This window comes from Mirounga angustirostris, unplaced genomic scaffold (genome assembly GCF_029215605.1).
Source record: "Mirounga angustirostris isolate CCGP_5_RB_7025 unplaced genomic scaffold, mMirAng1.0.hap1 SCAF_1, whole genome shotgun sequence".
Classification (NCBI taxonomy): domain Eukaryota; kingdom Metazoa; phylum Chordata; class Mammalia; order Carnivora; family Phocidae; genus Mirounga; species Mirounga angustirostris.
This window is the reverse complement of record NW_026991709.1, coordinates 176,953,001-176,973,037: the sequence shown is the minus strand read 5'-3', so window position 1 is coordinate 176,973,037 and position 20,037 is coordinate 176,953,001. Positions and strand designations below refer to the sequence as shown.

Genomic DNA, 20,037 nt, shown 5'->3' with positions numbered 1-20,037 from the left:
TAATATAAAAACACTACATCTGGATTGCCTTATATACTTATTTTTTTCATGAAAGACTTCGGCAAAGTTAATCATGCCACAGATATTAAGAATTCAAAGACATATTTTCATTCTCCCCCAAATTAAAACAACCCAAAAGAAAACTGGAAACTGGATGTGAGCTTTATTTCCTACAAAAAGGAATCCTAAAAACCATGAAGTGTTCACAAAAAATTTCCCTTAGAAGAAAAACCCAAAATGAACCATATAAAACCAACAGGTCAGAATGCATGTCTTTCAAATCAGAGACTCAATTTGTTTTGTATCACACACTGCCTGATATTCCCACTCCTACAACACTTGGAAAATTCAATGAACTAGCATATTAAACAGCACCTGGAAAACTACAGTTACTTAAATATTTGCAGTCCAGGGAATAAATAAATAAATTGGTCAACAAATAAAAATAATTCTGCATGGCAGAATAAAAGTGACCTTTATGTTTTTGTTTTGTCCCCAAACTTCTTATGATAAGCACGTATTACCACCCTGACAACTAAAATAAAGGAGAATCATGACTATATGTAATGATACAGGAAAATAACCTATAACACCTCAGTTATTTTAAATTTTACCAATGCACTGATAAATCTCTTTCCTTTATCTGTATGATAAAAATTTACAAGATGCTGGGGTAGTACCAGATAAACAGTTCCAGCCTTCATGTTTATTGAAGTTTGAAATTCAAAGTGAATATATGAGTATTAACCCAGTTACAAAGGTGTGTTACTATGGTAGCTATTTCCTATCCACCTGGGTAAGTGTCCCATTTCCCGCCAAGTAAGACTCTGCAGATATGTTAGGCTTGGCCAATCTACCTGTCCCAACCCCCAGGCAACAAAGAATGGTCCAGGAATTGGGCAAGTAACAGGGGTCCTGATTCCTGCAGCTTATTTTGAGTTTAAATGGTATTCTTCTATTATGTAAGATAGCAAAAAAAAAAAAATTTTTTTTTAATATTTTATTTACTTGAGAGAGCAAGCAAGCGTGTGAAAAGCAAGAGGGGGGGCGGGGCGGCAGAAGGAGAAGGACAAACTGACTCCCTTCTGGGCAGGGAGCCCAACGTGGGGCTCAATCCCAGGACCCCAAGATCGTGATCTGAGCAGAAGGCAGACACTTAACCAACTGAGCCACCCAGGTGCCCCAAGACAACAGTTTTGTTTTGACTGAAGGTAGTTTGAGCTGAATTCTTATTTCTTGAAACCTTGAACATTCTGACAGACTTAAGATATTAACTTTTAGTTCTGTAAAAGAATGAACAGTACATAAACCTTATAACCTACATATGAAATCTGATCTCTTCTTAGAAAGCAGTCACCAGGTTTGTTTTCTCCATGACTAACTACCATATACTCAATAGGTTTTAAGATCCAATACAGGCTGATAAAATTGGCATCCTACATCACCTTTAATTTCCTGTCCCTCCCAAAGTCCACTTCATCTTAAAATGTATTGCTAATGCTCTTAAAGTTTTAAGTAAGATTTTTTGTTTTTGTTTTTTTTTACATATCCCCTCCACCAGTTTCTTTTCTCAAAGGATCATTTAAATAGTTTTTCTAAATTGACATCGGGAGGGGAGAGCAGTAGTATCTAATCCTGTTGAAAAATTAAAATTTCACCTGTTTACCTTGTGATTTCAACTATTCATGATTTCTGACTAACACTGCAGTTTACTTGTATTGTCTTTACTGAAAATTCTTCTTTGACGCAACAGTCAATCACTGCATGGAACTGAAATTAAAGCTAAATAAGTGACTGAGTCAAGACTTCAATTTAACAGAAGTAATTAATCCAAATTACTCAAAAGAATATACTCCACGTATAACTTCCAACTTATAGATATATTAACACAAGAGAACTTATACAACGGACAGCATAACATCTCCATCAACACCCAACACGTTTTGTACCCATTTTTATTTTTATTTATTTTTTTTTTTTTAAGATTTTATTTTTTTTTTATTTATTTATTTGACAGAGACAGACACAGTGAGAGAGGGAACACAAGCAGTGGGAGTGAGAGAGGGAGAAGCAGGCCTCCTGCGGAGCATGGAGCCCCATGTGGGGCTCGATCCCAGGACCCTGGGATCATGACCTGAGCTGAAGGCAGACGCTTAACGACTGAGCCACCCAGGTGCCCCTGTACCCATTTTTAAACTGCCTTTAGATGCCAGCTTACATGCACACCCATCTAGTTCCTTAAAATTGATTTTGCACAAAATGACTGATCTTTCGCTTTATTATCAGACTTTTATGACTTCTGGCTGCTTAAATAACCAAATGGGCAACCAAAAAGGATTAGGACTTATCAGTTATTATTTAGGTAAATGTGCTAATGCTCTGAAGCTCCAAACCACTCCAGGAAGTACTTTAAATGCACTGCCTACAGCGTCCAAGGCTCAAGCTCTGTGTTTAATTTCCAGCACACGTTTAAAAAAACAAAACCAGAAAAACAGGAATACTACTGTTAAGGACACACTTAATAAAGACAGCTTCCCCCTAAACCAGTAACATTACACACACGATTCAAGCCCTACTATGAAAGCATATTTATCAGATAAAACTTTTAAACTGGAACCGTTTTAAAGGGGATTCCAACTGAAACTCCCTAGTTTTCATCTATTCTTTATACATTTACTGAACCCCTTGTCAAGTGCCAGGCACTGTTCTAGATTTTTAAGCTGCGAAGAAGGTCCTGCCCTTAGGGGGCACCTGGGTGGCTCCAATCAGTTAAGTGTCAGACTCTTGGTTTCCGTTCAGGTCGTGATCTCAGGGTCATCAGATGGAGCCCCACATTGGGCTCTGACGCTGTGCATGGAGACTGCTTAAGATTCTCTCTCTCCCTCTGTCCCCACCCTCCCTCCCTCCCTCTCTCAAATTAGTTTAAAAAAAAAAAAAAAGAGAGAGAGAGAGAGAGAGAGAGAAAGGTCCTGCCCTCAAAAAAGGTAAAACCTAACAGGTGATCAAATAAAAATTCTGTTCGTGTTACAATAAGTTATACACGATTTGGAGGGTGAGGCAATCAAATAAAAATCCAATTCAAGTGTTACGATGAGGTACACCTGATTGGAGGGATGAAAAGGGTTCCTGAGACATCCAGAAGGACAAATAGGAGGCAGGACACAGAAGGAAGGGAAAGCATTTCAGAGGAAATCCAGAGGAACAGAAGGTGTGAAGGTATAGAAATGAGGTATCATGGTCCATGCTTGGGAAACAAGCAGTTTGGCAGGAAACACACACATGGTATATGTGGAGGGCAGATGAGGTATGGTGGCAGTCGGCCTCCAGAAATCCTAAAGGAATACGAAAGGACTAAATCAGAAGCCCCTTGTGATGCTCAGCATTTGGACTTTACCTTAAAGGCAATAAGAACTAGGAGATAATTTAAGTGGACCAAGTGGAAAGGCCCCAAAACCAGGTGGATTTGATTGCCATGAGCGAGCATGCATGCGTAAGGGTGGTGACGGATGGTTATTATATAGTAAATGTGAATTACCAGCCTGTGGGGAGAAGTGGAAAGGTGTGGATGACATCTGAAGTGAGGGAAGAGCTGAAAAGGATGTAGGAGGGAGCAAACAACTAACTTGTATCAGCCTGTACAACAAACTCTACACCTAAGAATCATAAAGGCCTCATTTAAATCCCAGATTCAGTAAGGCCTTCCCCAATGTACCCACACAGACCAACTATCTCCACCATGTAGTCATTCATTCCATGCCTACCATCACTGGGCACTTCACAACACTGAAGATCTTTTTATTGACTCACCTTTTCAACATTTGTTAGGTTCCCTGAATGCAGGAATTTTCGGTTTACTTAACCAATGACTTGAAATATAAATGACTGATAAACACTACAACTGATGAGAGGCAAAAGCTTACTCCATTTATGTACTGTAGAAAGTTCCACACACCAGGTTTTATCCTTACACCTAATGATGTGTGAATTTACACTACAGATGAAAGAAGACAGCTGTGTTAAAGTATGTAGATAATAATAAGCTATCAAAGAGAAATCCTATCTCTAGAATGTGGAAGGGTCTACATGCAGAGTTGAGCTCTAAGATACTCAGGATAAAACAGCAGCACTGGGAAAATAAACAAGAACCACACACACTAACATGGATGAATCTCAAGAAGCCAGACATAGGAGTGCACCCAACTGTATGACTCCACTTACACCAAATTCAGGAACATGCAGAACTCCTCCCCAGCGCTAGAAGTCAGGACAGTGGCTGAAGTGACTGTCAAGAGTGTACAATGGACTCCGGGGTCCTGGTATTCTGTTTCTTAATCTGGGTGCAAGTTACATGGTGTGTTCACCTTGTGAAGATTCCTCAAGCCTTTTAATTATAATTTGTGCACTTCTCTATATGTATGCTACAGTTCAAAAAGTTTACTTAGAGGGGCGCCTGGGTGGCTCAGTGGGTTAAGCATCCAACTCTTGACTTCGGCTCAGGTCATGATCTCAGGGTCTTGGAATGGAGCTCTGAGTCTGGCTCCCTGCTCAGTGCAGAGTCTACTTGAGATTCTCTCTCTCAAAATAAATAAAAATCTTTAAAATAATAAAATAAACCTTAAACAAAAAAACTCCTTACCTAAAAAAAGAGGGAGGGAACATTCCTGACGGAGAGGATAAAGGAAGATGCCACAAACAAAAAAGGCCCTGGTGACAGATCCAAACAGAAAATGAGAGCCAGAAAGACTAGAATGTTTTAGTTCAAACTGCAAAAGGAGACATTTAGAGATCCACTATTACCTAAAGTTCCAGTGAACTGAGTTAGTGCTGCAACTTCCTCAAGTAGCTGCCGTTTACCAAGTTTTTATTAATCTTGGAATTTCTTCAGCACTGACAGAAGCACAGGATAAATGTATGCCACATGAGTAATCCATTCAAACCTCCCATCCCAGTAACTAACAAGACACACTGACAAGTTAGCTGGCCTGGCCTCAGTATATGGCATGCAACTAAGGAAAAGTTGAGTAGCCTGAACACAAAGATTCCAACTCTAAATTGCCCCCAACCCAATGAGCTAAATAAATGGCAGAGGCTACACGTACAGAATTATCCCTTGCTCCAAAAGAAAGGAGCATGCGTGCTGCCCAACAAGGCAAATGTGTACCTCAACACTGTCTAGAAAGTGGTTCTCATCACTCCCCCAGTTCTCATCATTCTATAGTTCCATATTCTGCTCTAATTTCTCAAAACACTTGCCACTGGCCGAAATTATTTTATTTTTCCGTTTACCTGCTATTTTCTCTTCTTGTCCATAGTATTTCAAATTTCATGAGAACAAGGACCTTGTCTGTCTTTCCACCACTGTACACCCAGAGCCCATTTGGCTGTGTGCTCAATAAAAACTTGTCAAATAACCACAACTGCCCAGGTAATTTACTTTAAGGTCACCAAGTATACATAAGATCAAGTCAGTACCAATAAATCAGTAAGTCCAAAGTAACAGCAAATACAAAATAAATTATCACTGCTTCTGGGTAAGAGTGATCTTTAAAACTCTACCAGCTTTGAGGCCGAAAGGTTTGGTAAGGTTTGATGGTTCAGAAGACAGGTAATTTTTCCATGTATTTTATGGAGAAATGTTATGAAAGACAAACACTACAGTAAAACCTATGTGACCTAAGGAGCAAAACCACTGTGGTGGATGATCAGAAACCATAGGGAAGAGGCCTGGCTCTACTCTAGGTTAGGTACACCCCACCCCTGCTTTCTGGGAGTTTTCCTACCTGAAAATTACCTCAGGGCAATGCACTTTTGAAGCAAGATCAGAACTTTCACATACCGTTTTCCCCTAAAACTTCTAAAGTACTTCATGACTATTCAAGGGATACTGAGTTGTTCGGCTATCTGAATTTAAGGAGAGAAAATGTCCAAATTTACAACTTCAAAAAATGAGTTCTGGGACAAGGGAAACGTTTTACCAACAAAATGGAGTACCAACTTCTAATTCAATATGCTGAGTACCAACTTTTTTTTTTAAGTGACAATCTTATTACACATCAGGAAATTCCTCACTTCTACTGTCTGCAAGAGCTCTAAAAAACAGTACACTTTTCAGAGGGATGGTAGTTCAATAAACATGATTTGAACCCAGTATCAGGATAAAATCTGGCACTGAAGACTAGAAAAGTTCTAAATCTATGGTAATTACCCAAAGGAAAAATTGACCAATTTTCAAGTGTCATTTAAGCAATGCTGAAGGTCAAAATGCAGCACTATGATCAAAGAACCACTAATCAGCTAGAGCTGCAGAGTGTGTTTATGTCCAACAAAGACATTATTAGATTCAGAGAAGCAGCAAGACCGAAGCAAAGTATATTTAATTTACCACCGAGTCTAGGAAGTTACTCTCAACACTCAAGAACTTCAACTTAACAAAATGGTTAAGTAAATTTGTTAATTTGCAGGGATTTTTCCTTCTAAAAGCTAATAGTATCATCTTTCAAGAGACTGGCAAAGTAGGCTGGGAAATCCTACTTTATCTATCCCTATTTATCACCTAGGAAAGAGATCGTGTTTCCTCCCCACCCACAGCCACCTCATATACACACTCCTTTATTTCCTATGTTGAAAGGCTTAGGGCAGAGTTCTCTCAGCCTGGTGAGGAGGCAACCTTCCCGGCTGCAGGTGACCCGTCCATGCTCTTAAGTTGTATCACAGAACAGACAGGAGAAAACCTATGATGTGATGGAAATCTTCTAAAACTGGTTTTGTGGTGATGGTTGCACAAGTCTTTAAAATAACTAAAATTCAATGCATCGTGCACTTACAATTAGTGAATTCTATAGTATGTAAATCATACCTCAATAAAACTATAAAATAATCACCAGCAAGGGGTACAGAGTGGGATGCTATAGTTAGAAAAAGGAAGTGTATCTAAGACCCAAAGAAACCCTCCATATAATTGACACATCCAATATAGATCTCTATTGCCCCCTGAACCTCCAAGTAGCCTGTTAAGTATTTCCTCCTCCTTCCCTTAACATGTTCCTTAGGAGCATCTGACCCCCTTCCATTCTGCTCTATGCTGCTCCAATAAGAAAAAAAAGATCTTATGAATCACTTTCATGAATCTACCTGCAGAATTCAACATATAAAGTACACATGGCAATAACAATGAAAAGTTGGCAGGTGATTCTGTAGAAATCAATTCCCTTTTTAGAAGAAATGGGGAGGAGGAGGAGGAGGCATCCTAATTGATTCCCCAAGCCAGACTGCTCCAATCTCCCATACAGCACTTTATTTATACCTCTCTTAGAGCCTTTATCACTTGGATTCTGCTCATCCTTGTCGTACATGTCTAATCAATCCCCAACCCCACCCCTTGCCAATGTCTTGACCAGTATCTTTCACATCCTAGGAATTTAATAAATGTTCTTTGGATGTTATTATTCTCATCAAATTAAGTGACACCAATTCTATCCTCAAAGGATAAATACAGTTCTGTGTCCTACTGGACTTACTACTAATTAAAACCTGACTTCCTTGGTTGACTTGGTAGATGATGGCAACAAAGACAAAAATGATGAACAAACTCCAAAATGACCACTGGCTAGGCCACCAGCTAGGCTGTTGTTATAATACAAATACGAAGCACCAGCTCAGAGCAATAAAACCCAATTTCTATACCAGTTAACAGGTTAACGAAGCCCTTTTATCATTTTTAAAAGTTATTCTAAAATCACACATTTTTGCCTATTACTCAGCATCCAAAACCCAACAAGTTTTGTACTGTCATCAATACCAGATCTGATTAAAACTATGCAAGGCAAAAAATATTAAATCTCTGAGGTACCAAAAAATTACAAGAAAAAGACCCAGGAAAATCACACAGCAGTAGCTAGTATGGCAGAGAAATTAACCAACAGTTTCTACACCTGATAATGCCTGGATGAAGACCTCTGAAATTCGCCTTTCCGCATGAAACACATTCACAGTCTAAGAAAGCCAAAACGTTGTTTGCTTTCTAATTAATGACGACTTCAATAACAGATATCAAACACCAAAACACTGACAATAACCAAGATGAAAACAAACAGGCCATGTAAAGATATCATGACTTTGTAAGAGTTTAAGTCCTCCAAAAATTAAACGAAAACCCTTAAAGAGGTAACTATCCTGTTCCTGAACAGACTCTAAAATATTTCGTCTTCAGTAATTTAATGTATTTGTTAAAAAACTGAATTTCACTGTCATCATCTGTAACTCTGAAAAAACTTTAAATATTTCCATAGCTTTAAAAAAAAAAAAAAACTCCCACATGCTTCCAAAAAGTTGATAAGTCAGATTTTTTTTTAAATACACGTAGAAACTGAAATGCATTTCATTATAAGATTATTCCCAGCAATACATCAGATGTAAACTTGAATTTGGTTTTGCTCTTCACCAGTAAAGTTCTCAAGTTCTTAGGAGTTTCCTAGTCATTTACTTAAACGTCATCTACGGTAACACTCAAAGCAAAACCACAATAAAGAGGCTTGGCCTCTGAGGGATTCTACGTGTAAAAAAACATTACTCATAAATAAAATATAATCACTATTACTTTAAATAACAAATACATTTCTAAACTTTCATGCCATTTGATGGAATTCCCTGTTTCACAGAGCAAAACAAAATCTATTAAGCTCCCAATAAGTGTTTTTTATTTTAACTAAATCTGTTCTATGGTAATACAAAAATTGACATGAATTTGCTGTAAAAACTTCTGGAGAAATATTTTTAGTTCTTGAGTACTTTAATTCAAAGCACTCTTTATTTAAAGAGTTAGTGAAAGTCCCAGAAATGCTCCACGAGTAATTGGACCAATTCATCCTAGAATAATATTCTTTAAGTTACCCAATATTCTAGGTAATCCCGGGTATAAATAAAGCAATGAAACCCTAACAGGACACATTTAGTAAAAAAAATAACATCCAGTTAGAACTATAGAGTACTACTACACAATCATATTGGAACACCACCAATTCAAAAACAAGTACCTGATGAAATGAGACTTCTGGCAATCAACTTAAGTCTTCAAGGACCCACTAGGAACTCACTCCTCCCAGCTTTCACACACATATACCCCAATGCCTTCCCATGAAATGACATCAAGAATAGCTTAACTTCAAACTCTAACATCACTGACACAAATTCCAGATTCAGTTTAAAAGATGACCAGAAGGCTACAAAATCAGCTTCGACATTTTATCCAAATATATCCCAACGTTAAATGTGGAGTAGTCCCATTTGTTTTGATACCAGATGCGATTTACTACCTTCACAAAAGTGAAAAGGAATTCTTTCAACATTCTTTTCATTGTAATAAGGCTTTAAACACAAAAAAACTTCAATACAGTCTATTCATTTCACCATTTTGCAAAATCGTCCTCCATCACCACTCTGCATAAGCTAATCAGAAAAAACACAAATTGACAGCTCAGCTTTCCAAAAAAATGCGCTTTATCAAACCCCAACATTTATTTTCTAGTGCAAGAAAATAACAGACATTTGCAGTTCAAGACAGGAAAAGCACAACAACCAGCATAACTGTACATCCACCACTAAATCGCTCAGAGAAGAAAAAAATAGGACAGGCAAATTAAAAACATTCTACACATGGCAAAAATAAAAGGTCTAAAGTCCTACAATCCATAGCAAAAACAATGCTTCCTCTCTTTTTGAGCCAATGGATACAAATGTCAAATAAATCCAGCCTGTTTGAAATAAGACGAAAACCTGGAAAAATTCCCTCCCATAAATCATTCAGTGGATAGGACGCTTTGCACCCAACACGAAATAAATACACACAACCAAAACCACACATCACCCACCCCCCAAATGCAAAAAAGCCATAATCAACAAGTTGGAAAGAGGGCAGAAAGTATAGCTCTCCACCCTCTCCCCCACCTTAAAAAAAAAAAAAAAAAAAAAAAAAGTCCTTCAACAAAAGCTAACACAGATCTTCAAGTACCTGGTGGAGGTGCCTTTCCTCACATCGCAGATGCTGCATTTAAAGGCTTCAGCGCTGTTTCTGAAGGTGCAGACGCTACAATCCCAAAAGCCTTCGTCTGCGGCAGGTTTCGCTTGTCTTTTTGGCCTTCGGAGGAGTGAGGAGTGGGGAGTGGGGGAAAGGGGAGGGAAGAGACAGGGAGCAGGAAAACGGGGGAGAAACAGCAAAACACAGGCGCTGGTGAGCCGTCGCCAATTTCGCAGGAATCCAGGGCTGGAAACTTCGCTCGGGCGACCACCCACCCACCCTTTTCGAGGACCGAAACAGGGACCCGGGGAGGGCACGGGGCGCCCCCACCGACACCCTGCAACCTCCGGGCCCGGGCCGTGCTGCCTCGCACAGCAGGCGGCGGCGGCGCCCCGGGAAGGGCCGCGGCGGGCGCAGGAAGCGGGCGGACTTGTGGACTTGAGCGTGGGGCTGGGGGGGCCGGCAGGGGAGCCGCGGGCCGGATCTGGAGGGGGCGCGCAGGGGCAGCCCGAGGCCGGCGGCGGGGAGTGGGCCGGCTCCTTCCCTCTCCCCTCCCATGCTAGCGCCCTCCCTCCCTCCCCACCTGGTTAAATCTCCCTTTGTCTGGGAGGAGTGGCGGCGGCGGCGGCGGCGGCGGCGGCGGAGGGCGGCTGAGGAGGAGCCGCCATGGCTGCGGCGCGCACGGCCGCCGGCCCCGAGCGGGAGCGACACCGCCTCCCGCCGCCGCCGCCGCCGCCACCGCCCGCCGCCGCCGCCTCCCCCCGCCCCCGGATCTCCATCTTAGCAGCGCCTCCCCCCCGCCCCGGGTGGCTCCGGGGCCTAGTCGTCGTCGGTCCCCGCCCGCCCCCAGCCCTCCCTCCCCTTCCGCCCCCTCAGCTCCGAGCAGGTACCTGGTCGGGCTCTTCTTGTCGCCCATGGTCATGGATGGGCTGTACCCCCGCCCCCCCCAAAGCCGAAACCGGCGCCGCTCGGAGGAGAAACGCCGTCCGGGGAGTCGTCGCGGACCGGCCCCCCTCCCACCCCCGCGCCCGCCCGCCCGCCCTCAGCCGCTGGGGCTCGAGCTCCGGCCGCCGCCGCCGCCGCCGCTGCCAGTCTCCGGACGAGACTAGTCCCCTCCAGCGCCGCCTCCGCCGAGTGACTGACGAGGGGCGGGGCCGGGCGCCGCGCGTCACGCGCCGTGTGGCCAATGGGAGGACGGCGGCCGGCGCCGCGAGGGCGGGGGCGGGGCGCGGGGGAGGGCGGGGCGTGGCGGACGTGGGCCGGGCCGTCGGTGTGCGTGCCCGGGAGTGTGTGCGCGCTGGGGGCGCGCGTGCCTGCCGGTGGCCTGGCGGCCCGGCGCGGCGGAGCGTGCGAGCCCGGCGGGGTGCACGTGGCCGCGCCCGGGAAGGGGCGATGAGCTTCGGACCCAGCGCGCCCGCCTTAAGGGGCTGTCGCGGGGAGCCGGGCCCCGAAGCCGCCCCGGGGAAGTAGTTCCGCGCAGTTTGCGCGCGCCACTGGGGCTTGCAACTGCCGCGCCGCTTGCAACGCCTCGAGGCTTGTAGTGCTCCGGGAGCCGGCAGGGCCCTTTTCTTTTGGGTCGGGTTCCCCTGCTTTCTTCTGCTCCTCTGCCACGCGGAGCTTTGTATCTACCTCTCCTAAAGTCCCGGCCTCCTGCAGCTACTCCAGTCCTAAGCCCCCTCCCAGGCCCCTGACGCAGGAGAGAACTGTGCTGAAAGGGTGTGGCACAACTAAAGGTTCCCCAAAGCCCGACACTCTACACTCGGGGACGCCAACTCCCGCTTGAGACCCCCACCCTCCCTGGCCAGAGCCTAAATAGGGCGTTTCCCTAGGGAAGTTGCTGTTCAAATCCTGGCGGCCACGTGCCAGCAGTCTAACCTTGTGCCTCAGCTCCTTCATCTGCAAGGTGAGGCTAACAACCCTCCTCCTAGGGTTGTTCGGAAAATTCAGAGATGTAATGCACGAAAAGCAACGCAAGTCAGTGCCTGGCACTGAGGAAGGACCAATACAAAGTATTGGGTTAAGAACTATTATAACTGGATCTGGGTTGAGCACTGTTTCTCCCGCTTTAGAAGATTCTTGAAGGCGAGGAACAGGTAGTACCCTTTACTTTCTGCCCAGCTTCAAGAATGCTTGTCAAATTGTCTTGAACGTGACTCAGGCCCCTTTGCCCTCAGGGAGTCAGGACCCTAGATGATTAGATAAAAGCCGTGGCTGGGCGGAAGCTCTGGGTGGGGGTAGGGAATTGGTCAAAGAATGATGCTAGAAGTTGGGAGGTGGGGATAGGGGTGTGGAGGGAAGATAAGACAGGCCCGCAGCATCTACTGAGATATGTTTATATGCAAACACAGAGTGGGTTAGCAGGACTGCCCCTTGGAAGGGAAACATACCAAGGCACGAGACCAGGGAAGCTTGCTGGGACTGAATGCCCAAGGAGCAGGAAGTCCTAGGATCATTCCAGGGAACCGGGAACAGAAGGGAGAGAATAAAAGAGGGAGGGAATGAATGTGTCAATGATAAGCTTGATCAGCACATGCTGTCCTTTGCAGGCAGGCACACCCTGGAGAGCCAGGAGGGACAGCATTATTTAGCAAGGGTCAGCAACCTCCTGGGCCTCCCTGGCTTCCCCCCTTGTCTTCTAAGGAAGGGAGGGAGAAAAGGAGGAAGAGGAGGGAGGCAGAGGGGCAAAGGGGCCAGAGAAAGCCAAGGGGCATGCACACAAGCCATGGCCCAGTGCCCACAGCCTTGGCCTCTGCCATCTGCCTGGCTTCCTCCCAGGACTCCACCCCTGGTATGAAGGTACTGAAAGAAAAGGGGCATTAAAAAATCCCTGGAGGAGTGGCCTCTGGGTAGGGGAACTGGGTAGCTGGGAGCAACAGATAGTGGAAAGGAGACTGACTTAATTATGTACATGGAATAAAATGCACAAATCATTTTTCAACTCCATGAATTTTTATAGATACCTACTACACCTTTGTATCCACCATCCAGATCAAGATATAGAAATTTTCATCCTCCCAGTAACTCCCCTCCCCACAGGTAACCTCTATTCCAACTTCTGTCACCAAAGATAAGTTTTGCCTGTTTGAGTGTCATATACATGGGTCATACGGTATGCATTCGTGTGTCTGCTCAACTTCGTATTTGTGATATTCTTCCACCTTGTTGCCTATTATCAGTAGTTCCTTTTTATTTGCTCACGTATGTGGAATTCCATTGCAATACACGGTAATACAGTTATCCCTAAGAGACGAACTTTTTTAGTGCATTTTTTTTTATTCTTTGACCTGTTTCACCTTTAAAAAAAAAAGTTTTTAAAAATGTTTTTAAGAAAAAAGAAGTTCTAGAATAGAGAACTAATTTCTAGGAACATATCAGACCCACACATCACCATGTGGTTGTAACTGTAGAGGCTCTAATTTCGTTCCCTTGTTGGAGGTAAGTATCTACTGAAAGTCGCCTTGGTTGACTTTCTGGTATAGGAGCCAGACAAGACTACTTCTGGAGTAGTGTGCTATCATGGCTTTAGGCAGAATATCACACTATCATTCTAGAGTGATGGTTTGCACCTGAGCTGTGTGGGAGACAAATCTTCCTCCATGGTGTTGCCTTGAACCACTGTGGGGTCTACTAGGGATGAGTGGGATTTGACAGACAGCCCCTCCCCTGCTTTTCTTTTTCCTATTTTGAACTTCCATTTCAAGTTTCATTTGAAGGAAGTGTTCTACTACTTTAAAAATTATCTGAAATCCATGGTCTTTAGAGTAGATGCTGGTTAGAAGCACTCCCCAATAAGTGTCTGAAGTAAATGATTCCACAGATACACAAGACAGATTAAAAGACCACCTTCTGCCTCCCTTCCCATCATTCACTCTACTTCAGTCACACTGGCTTCTTTTGCTGTTCCTGGAACATGCATGCTCCCACCTCAGGGCCTTTGCACCTGCTCTTCTGTTTACCTGGAATGCTCTTTCCCTAGATAACCACCTTCTTAGCTGCCTCATTTCCTTCAGGTCTTTATTCAAAAGTCACATTCTCAGTGAGGTTTTTCCTGGGCGCCCTATCTAAACATATCGCACATCAACCCATAACCTGATACCTTAACTACTTCTGTCCCCCTTAACTACTTTACTTTTTCCCCTCTTGACCACTTTCTTCTCCTTAGCACTTATCACCATCTACATACCATGTAGTTAGTTTACTTATCTTGCTTAGCAGATCTTTGCCCAACAGAATATAAGTTCCGTAACAGCAAGGATTTTTTTCTCTTTATGTTTTTTTTTTTTTTCCCTTCCCACTATTCTATGTAAGTGCACTGAAGAGTGCCTTGTAAGCATGCATTGAAGGAGTGGGGTCTTTATCCTGAGTGCCATGGAAGCCACTGATGGGTTTACCAAGAATATTTGTCTACCTGAGACTGTTTGTGGTCTGCCTTAATAAATGAGATGCTGAGAGAAAGCAGACCCCTGGAGGGGGAGGTAGTGAAGGACCTTTAAATTGGCCTGACAGAGCAGGAGGGAAGCTCCAGCGGGCTTCCCTTCATTTGCTCAAGAAAGAAGCAAAAATTACTGATCCCCACCAAAGAAGGGTCTGGAATGTTATCAACTCTGCTGTGTCCTGCCTTTAAATTTGCAAGTGCTATTCCTAGACAGAAAACCTACATACTCACTAAGAGAAGGACTTTGAACCTTAGGAATACCCCGTAAAGCTATTATAAACAAGTGAGAGAAAACAAGCCTTTCTCCAAATACTTCATGGTTTAAGTCACTCCACCCATGTTTCACCTTCTGGTCTGAGTCCCAAACTGCAATTCGGTGTGAGGTTTTCACCGGTCTGCAGTGAGAGGAAATGAGAAAACTAATGGTAAATGTATGAATACTTTCCTACATCCAAGTAAATTACCAACAATTGATTCTTGGGAAAGAGTATTTTTTTAATAATGAGATCATGTCCTTCCAACTTTTTTCTTTTCTTGGAAGGTTGGATAATTTAATGCCCCCTCATCTCCCCCCCCCCTTTCTTTTCCCCCAGATTTCTAGATTTATTAACTTTTTGGCTTTCAAAATGTTCTGACTTATAGTTGAGTAAGAGCATCAGGTTCGTGCACTAGACCAATGCAAAAAAGAATTTGATATTCATATCTTGAGTTAAAGACATAATACTCGTATAGAAATAGTGCCAGACCCCTTCAAATACTCTTGCTTTTTCTGTTTCATCATTCTTGATGTAATAAATAAATGCCTTTTTTAATAAAGGCAATAGTGGACATTAGTTGTCTTTCTTAAAATGTTCTCAATTGGCCATATCACAAGGTGACAATTCTATGTTGACTTTTTTTTTTTTTTTTTTAAGTAATCTCTGCACCCGGTGTGGGCTCAGACTCACAACCCCCAGGGTCAAGAGCCACACACTCTACTGACTGAGCTAGCCAGGTGTCCATGTGTTGACTTTCTAACCTTTTCTCCTCACCAATTTTATTCTTGACATTTTAAGCATACCAAAATCTAAATGATTTTAACGAAACTTTCAGTGGGAGTGTTACTGAGGAGAAGAGGAAGAAGAAAACAGTATGATTTGGTCACTAAAAAGCCACCCAAGCAGGACAGAAACTGGGAAGGTTAAGATTCCAACCCTAATTGCTAAGAGATAATGTGCTACTTTGCACTGAGTGTTCCTTCAGTGGTTTAGGAGAAAACATTGTTTCTCGAAGTAACTCACTACAGGGAGTGTTTTAGGAACTGGGGAGAACCTAGCTCACTTTACAGAAAGACTCGGGCTTGTGCTGGTATCACTGGGGACATCTGCAGAGCAATACTGAGGATAGGATTAACGTCCAGAGAAGCAGCCTGGAGTCAGAGAGAGCTGGAGCTTCCCTGACCATCTGTGTTTGAACCTTAACCAGATTTTGCAACAGTCCATGTCACCTGTGCACGTGCTTATCAGAGCTATGAAGTTTTATTGATCTGCTTCTGGCACAGTAGGAAATATCACCAGTCAAAATCGTCCTGGGTTAGACCTCATGCCATTTATAAAAATTAATTCCAAATAGATCATAGACCTGAGTGTAAAACCTATAACTATAAAACTTCCAGAAGAAAATCCAGGAGAAAACCTTTGTGCCCCTGGATAGACAAAGATTTCTTAGACGTGATACAAAAAAAAATCCATAGAAGAAAGAGCTGATAGTTTGGACTTTATCAAAATTAAAAACTGCTCTTTTAGAAAGACACTGTTAAGAAAATGAAAAGACAAGACAAAGACTGGGAGAAAATATTTGCAAAGCACATATCTGATAAAGGAATCATACCCAAAATATATATAGAACTTACTATACACTAAAAGATAAGCAACCTAATGAAAACATGAGCAAAAGATCTGAATGGACATTTTGCTGAGAATATGCGAATGGCTAATAAACACATGAAAGGACCCTCAGCATCATTATCCATCAGGAAAATGCAAATTAAAAGCACAACTAGATACCACTGAACATTAGAATGGCTTAAATCAAAAAAATTCTGACAATCCCCAGTGCTGGGGAGGAAGTTCAGTGACCTGCACAATGCCAGTGGGAGTACAATATGGTACAGTTCCTCTGGGAAAATGGTTTGGCAGTTTCTTATAAAGTTAAATATGCATTTACCATATGAGCCAGCAATCCCACTTCTAGAAAGTTACTAAAAGAAATAAAGACATATGTTCACACAAAAACCTGTACTCAGATATTTATAGAAGCTTTATTCATATCACCAAAATCTGGAAGCAACCCAAATGCCCTTCAGCTGGTGAATGAGAAACAAAGAGTGGTCCATCCCTACCATGGAATACTACTCAGCAAGAAAAAGGAACAAACTACCAGCATATGCAACACAGATGAATCTCAAATACATTATCCTAAGTGACAGAGGCTGGTCTCAAAAGGTAACATACTGTGTGATTCTATTTATATGACGTTCTGGAAAAGGCAAAACTATAGGGCTGGGCAACAGATCAGTGGTTGCCTGGGGTTGGGATGGAGGGAGGGTTTGACCAAACAGAGGAGCAGCAAGAGGGAATTTGGGGAGAAGAAGGAAGTAATTTACATCTTGATTGTGGAGGTGGTTACAAGACAAAATGCCCTTGTCAAAACTCGTACCTATACACCAAAAGAGTTTTGTTATATATAAATTACTTTAGTAAATCTGACTTTTGATCATTCTGTCATTCTAGAATGGAAAATTCCTCACGCCTCTACATTCCATGCTGCCTGTGCCAGTCATAATATGAACCCCAAGAGCTAGCATTTTGTAGTTCAGCTGCGTGCCTAGCACTGTGGGTAATCCTGTGCTTTCCTGAGTGTTTTCCTTAGTAATTCATCCAGTTAGTCAGACCCTGATTCTTAGAATCATCCTCGACTCCTCTCTTAACCCTATACACTACATCCAGCCCATTAGCAAATGTTTTGCCCTTGACCTTCAATACACATCCTGAATCTGACCACTTCTCATTATATCTATTGCTATCACTCCAGTGCAAGCTAGGGTCACCTTTCAGCCCCCTAAATGGCCTCCCTACCTCTCCTCTTGCTCCCTGCACCTGTCTGGATATGCTAGGTTATGCCCAGAAGTCGCATGCCCAGTGCAGGCCAACTGTAGCTCCGTCCCATATCTCCTCCTTCTAGAACCCAGGCTGGGGGAGCAGTGTTCACCTTGAGCTCTGCTGGTCACCGAGACACGGGGTAAGGATTTCTGGAGAGACTTGCACTGGCAACCAATTAATGGCTTGGCCTGTAAGTGACACTCCTGACTTCTGTTCACTGTCCCAGCTCATGGCCCCACTCAGCGACAGGACGTGCAGCCCCACCATGTGCCCAGGAGGTGGAGAGCAGGAAGTATGTGTCCATCAGCTTTGTGATAACCACGACTCTTTAAGGTCTCTTCTCCAAACAGTGGTCAGAGGGACATCCAGGACAAAGGCAGTCCGCTGCTCAAAATCCTCTAATGACTTCCCCTGACACTTAAATTAAAATCCAGAATCTTGACCCTGGCCTTCAAGGCTTACTGACTTCATCCACTTCCAACCCAGCTCCAGGCACACTTCTTATGCCTTCCTGCCAAGCCCAACCACCTCTTAGGGCCTTTCTATCTGTTCTCCCCCACATCCTGCCATGGCTCCATCTTTCTCATTGTCCAGATGTCTCCTAAATGTCCCCTCTTCAGAGAGGACCTCCCTGACTGAGATATCATCCACAGCATAACCCCTGGTCAGTTATCCCCTTATTCTGCTTTATTTTTCTTTCCATCATCATTATGCTCTGGTATTACACAATGTATTATTTGTTTTTGCCTGACTCTCACACTAGAATTTAATTTCTATCTATCAGGACAATAACTTTTCTTTGTTTCTGCATCCCTGGTGCCTAGAACAGTGTAGAAATGTTCCTCCACATAGTAGGAACTCAGAAATTATTTGTGGAATGAGTGAAGCACTTGTACATCTATTGCCCCGTTGAAACCCCAAATGACCCAGTGAGGTAAGAACTATTATTATTGCCCTCCTTAACAGAGGAAGAATCTGAGTCAGAGAAGTGATTTGCCTGGAGTCAGGGACAGGGTTTGTGTTCAAACTCAGCATCTGATTTCCCAGCTCCACCTCTTTTTTTTTAGGATTTTATTTATTTATTTGAGAGAGAGAGTGGGAGTGAGAGGGAGAAAGAATCTGAAGCAGACTCTGCGCTGAGCACAGAGCCCGACTTGGAGCTGGATCCCAAGATGGCGAGATCATGATCTGAGCCGAAAACAAGAGTCAGACACTTAACTGACTGAGCCACCCAGGCGCCCCCCAGCTCCACCTCTCAATTTCTCTCTTCACTATGCTGCTTGTGAAGCACAGCTTTCATTGACAAAGAACCAGCCAGTTTTGGAGGATGCCTGGGGAAGGTGAACAGACATGGAAGTTCAAGTGTTCCTTTCTGACAAAAGATCCCAGGGTCCTGTTAAAGACAGAGAGGTTTGCTGACCCTGTTATACCTAGTTCATGGGCCCATGTTACAGTGAGTTCTTGTGGAAACAGACAAGACATGTGTGCCAGAGCCCAGGGAATGAATGATGCACTTTGGCACAGCTCCATCTGGGGCCTCAGGAATATGCAGAGCGGGGGTTCCCTATGATGGTGTGATTTCCTTCATTGATTCAACAATATCTGTTGATGCCTTGGATCCCGAAATTGCTTCCCTAGTAGCTTGTCCTCGATACCTTGATACTTTCCACCTTTAGAATCAGAGTCACAGAATTTTGAGGGTATGAAGGAGAGTCAAGACAATCAATCCATCTACTTGTGTCCTTTTAGTTCGGGGGCAAAACCCCTGGGGACATGGAGATTACAGAGGGCTTTCATACACATGGTTGCCCTTGATCCTCACTGCCCCTTGGTGAGAGTTACTGTCATCCTTCTCCTTAGGATGAAGATGTGAGTGCTGAGGCTCAGGCAGGGCATATGACTTGCCTAAGGTCATAAACCCATGAGCAGGTTTGAAACCTGAGCTTCAAAACCTGCTTTTCTGATGGCAGGTTCTCGCTACTAGACAACAAACAGAATCCATGGGACACAAACATCCTGGGATTCCTTAAGAATTAGATTAAGGAACGGGCACCTGGGTGGCTCAGTTGGTTAAGCGACTGCCTTCGGCTCGGGTCATGATCCTGGAGTCCCAGGATCGAGTCCCACATCAGGCTCCCTGCTCAGTGGGGAGTCTGCTTCTCCCTCTGACCCTCCTCCCTCTCGTGCTCTCTCTCATTCTCTCTCTTCCAAATAAATAAAATCTTAAAAAAAAAAAAAAAAAGAATTAGATTAAGGAAGAGGCTCACCCACAGGAACATCTAATGTTGGGGTCTGTTTATACATTGTCATGGACTGAATTGTGTTCTTCCTCAAAGTCATATAGTAAGCCTAACCCCCAGCATCTCAGAAAGTGACTGTGTTTGGAGATAGGGCCTTGAGAGCAGTGATTAAGTTAAAGCAAGGCCCTTACAGTGGGACCTAGTCCAATG

At 43.5% G+C, this 20,037-nt stretch overlaps 1 protein-coding gene across 1 annotated transcript in view; it reads right to left on the bottom strand.

The window, feature by feature from the left end:
• The window catches only part of RYBP (RING1 and YY1 binding protein), a 79,427-nt gene extending 68,381 nt beyond the window's left edge, over window positions 1-11,046 (bottom strand). Inside the window, exons 1-2 of the mRNA XM_045861967.2 lie at window positions 10,903-11,046; window positions 10,007-10,132 (exon numbers count right to left, since the gene is read on the bottom strand). Of these exons, the coding sequence (XP_045717923.1) occupies window positions 10,007-10,132; window positions 10,903-10,934 (158 nt within the window). The 5' untranslated portion in view covers window positions 10,935-11,046. The remainder of the gene's footprint in view (window positions 1-10,006; window positions 10,133-10,902) is intronic.
• Between the last annotated feature and the right edge of the window lie 8,991 nt (window positions 11,047-20,037).